Raw genomic sequence first — 2,738 nt, 5'->3', positions numbered from 1 at the left:
ATCGCCTTGCATTCCGCGCCGCCGTTTGCCGAGGTCGAGAATAGTAGCACGTCGAAGTCAGTGATATTATCTGGAACATCCAGATATTCCAGCTGCCAATTCCTGTGGCTACCAGCATGTTCTGGCTTGACGTGGATTTGACCTGGCTACGTGTTAGCTAGATATCGCTATGGCAGGTAAAATGGGGTTGCAGCTCGCACCTGTCGAGCCGTGAGGATCAATCTGACGAAATGCTGTTAGAAATGACGTGCTTTCGTCCCCTATCGTTACCGCACAAAACGTGGCCCCACTAAATGCTCCGTCATCCTGCTGATAATCAAAAGACGCTAGAGTTTCCTCCAGTAATATACTACTCACCACCAACAGTTAGAAGCAAAATTTGGGCAATAGCACTTAGTACGCACAAAGTCAGGCGAGCAGCAGCTCGTCTGGAGTCGACTGGATTGGTCCTTTCATCTTGCAACCTTCTTAGCAGCCCCTCTACCCTTTTCGACCGAGACGTGAGCGCTGGCAGCACCGACGCGCCGGTTCTATTGGTACTGCTGGGACGAATACCCTTCACTTTCGATCGGTTGATGGCAGTTGGAGTGCCTTGGGTTATAGACGCCTGCGGTGGTGCAGTAGGATATGGAGATAGCTGCTCGGGTTCATTGTCTCGAGAGAGGATCTCCGCTCGGTTCTTGTACATTTGACACACCGCAGCACGTGTGACACCAAATTCTCGCGCCAAAGATGCCTGTGGCTCCCCGTCAGCTACTCTCTTGATAATGCTACATCGGTCTCCGTGTCGAAGATAGTTTGGAGGTTTACGTTGCTTCCTTTTACTCGAAACTGGAGATGCTGGGCGTTGCTGGGGGAAGTCAAAAGCAGGTCTTTTGGACTCGAATGCCGTCTGGAAGCCGTCGGGTGTTCTGCGTTTCCCGGTTAGAGGGACGACGACCCTTGATGTATAGTCGCGTTGAGCGGTGAACACGGGACGCGTCTCCATTATTGACGCAATGGACCTCGCTGGGGTTAGCTTGGTAGGTAAGTCCAGAAATGGGTCCCTTCGCAGTCGTTGGCCACGGTTCCGTTGCAGGTAATGATATTAGCTTTCGCTTATTATCATAAAAGGGCAACATTACTTTAGTTGAAGTTGCGCTAAATTGAGTCTTATGTTGCCTTAATGACACGGTCAGTTGCTGGCGATCTTGTGGTAAATGATCGCAACGACCCTACAGAAAGTCTCTTGACATTTAAATGAATGGCTTTATATGGACGGTATCGTCCATAGGTCAGTAAATCAAGATGGACTTAGCACCGCTCCGTTATGTTGTATGTTGTCTCGAAGGCGTTGGGTAAATGAAGCAAGAATGGCGCACGCGTTTCCTTCTTTCTCACGGTACCCTACCGCGTCTACGTTGGAAAGTCTGAGGATGCCATTGGTGTGAATAGCTGCACTTTATGTACCAGATACCCATTTCAAAACGCCCGCGGACACTTCCGTGTGCGATGAACGGTTTTGCAGACTCGTTCACTATCTTTACTCGCAAATAGGCCGTTTACGTGGCTGTCTTTTATCTGGGCTAGCAGGTTTACAGGGAAGAATGTGTTGCATAGATTCGAGCAACACTAGTAGGAGTTAAAATGTGTGAAAACCCAATGATACCCGTATGTGCTTAAAGCAATTGTCTCGGCAGTATCCGTTCTCGCCTTGCTATCTCTTCAGTATTGTATTCTACTTGCCAGTGGCCGTCGGCCGTCATGCTAGCCGACTGATGCTCGTGGATAGCATCCGAGGGACTACGAAGTACCTTCAGTAATGTAACCACTAAATTTACCGGCGATTCGAAAGAGAATACGTGGCCTTGCTGGTCGAAATTCAGAACGAGCTCCACGGGAGTTAAGCCGCTACTGCCTACAAGATGATCAACAATCTCACGGTCTTGAAGATTGTGCAGCGACCTATCAAATAATCCAGGATACAAGACCTTGACTGTATCTTCCGTGAAAATTACTGTCATCTCTGCGCTAGCGTGCACCGTCACGGAACTCTTCGGATCATCAGCGCTATCCACGATACGCATCGTCTGCATTTTGATCTCGAGCCCTTGGTCTAACTTCGTGTACTTTTCCCACTGGCCCATAAAGGCTCGAATACCTTGGAAGTCTCGACAAACGATGTCCGGTCGGAACACGCTAGCCATATATCGGTCAATCACGGCGCTCCGGTCCTTATCGATTGTATTGTACCCATGTTGGAACTGCAGATAATACTCTCGTGTGAGATCCAGTACCACGCTGGAGCAATTGGTGCGCCACAGTAAAGTGGCCGAGTCTCTCAACATCGCTGATCGCTCTAACGACGCGATACCTGCCTGCAAAGCACGGATAGCGACGCCCAAGGTATGTTCCTGTCCCAATTGAAGACGTCTTATTGTGGTGATTTGACGGCGCCGTGAAGCGCAGTTGCGGGTTGGTGTTTGTATTGTGACCGCGGGAGCGTGGTGCCGCTGATGACAGAGACACTTTTGACGATGATGTAATGGCACGGATCCGCGCAAACACGACGAGCCAAGCTGGGTGATGGCATCGTGTTCATCGGAGTGGAGCCCCAGAACTAGGAGAGTACCGCGTAGAATGGGGAGGCATCGAAAAGGTGACCTTATATACGCATATCGGTCGAGTGAAACAATGTTCCGCCTTGGGATCCCGATAAGGGCGCCCCCTTCCGAACGACGGAGAGCGCTTTTTATTGA

General features: G+C 50.1%; 1 protein-coding gene across 1 annotated transcript in view; it reads right to left on the bottom strand.

Moving 5' to 3' along the window:
• PITG_20148 (uncharacterized protein) overlaps positions 1 to 2,327 on the bottom strand; it is a gene marked incomplete at both ends in the record, with an annotated part of 3,544 nt that extends 1,217 nt beyond the window's left edge. The window contains 5 exons of the mRNA XM_002895887.1: positions 51 to 142; positions 201 to 222; positions 405 to 1,046; positions 1,301 to 1,386; positions 1,821 to 2,327. Coding sequence (XP_002895933.1) covers positions 51 to 142; positions 201 to 222; positions 405 to 1,046; positions 1,301 to 1,386; positions 1,821 to 2,327 — 1,349 coding nt within the window. The remainder of the gene's footprint in view (positions 1 to 50; positions 143 to 200; positions 223 to 404; positions 1,047 to 1,300; positions 1,387 to 1,820) is intronic.
• Between the last annotated feature and the right edge of the window lie 411 nt (positions 2,328 to 2,738).

Source organism: Phytophthora infestans, genomic scaffold (assembly GCF_000142945.1).
Source record: "Phytophthora infestans T30-4 supercont1.124 genomic scaffold, whole genome shotgun sequence".
Classification (NCBI taxonomy): domain Eukaryota; phylum Oomycota; class Peronosporomycetes; order Peronosporales; family Peronosporaceae; genus Phytophthora; species Phytophthora infestans.
The sequence above is the reverse complement of the archived record's forward strand: the minus strand, read 5'-3'. Positions and strand labels throughout refer to the sequence as shown.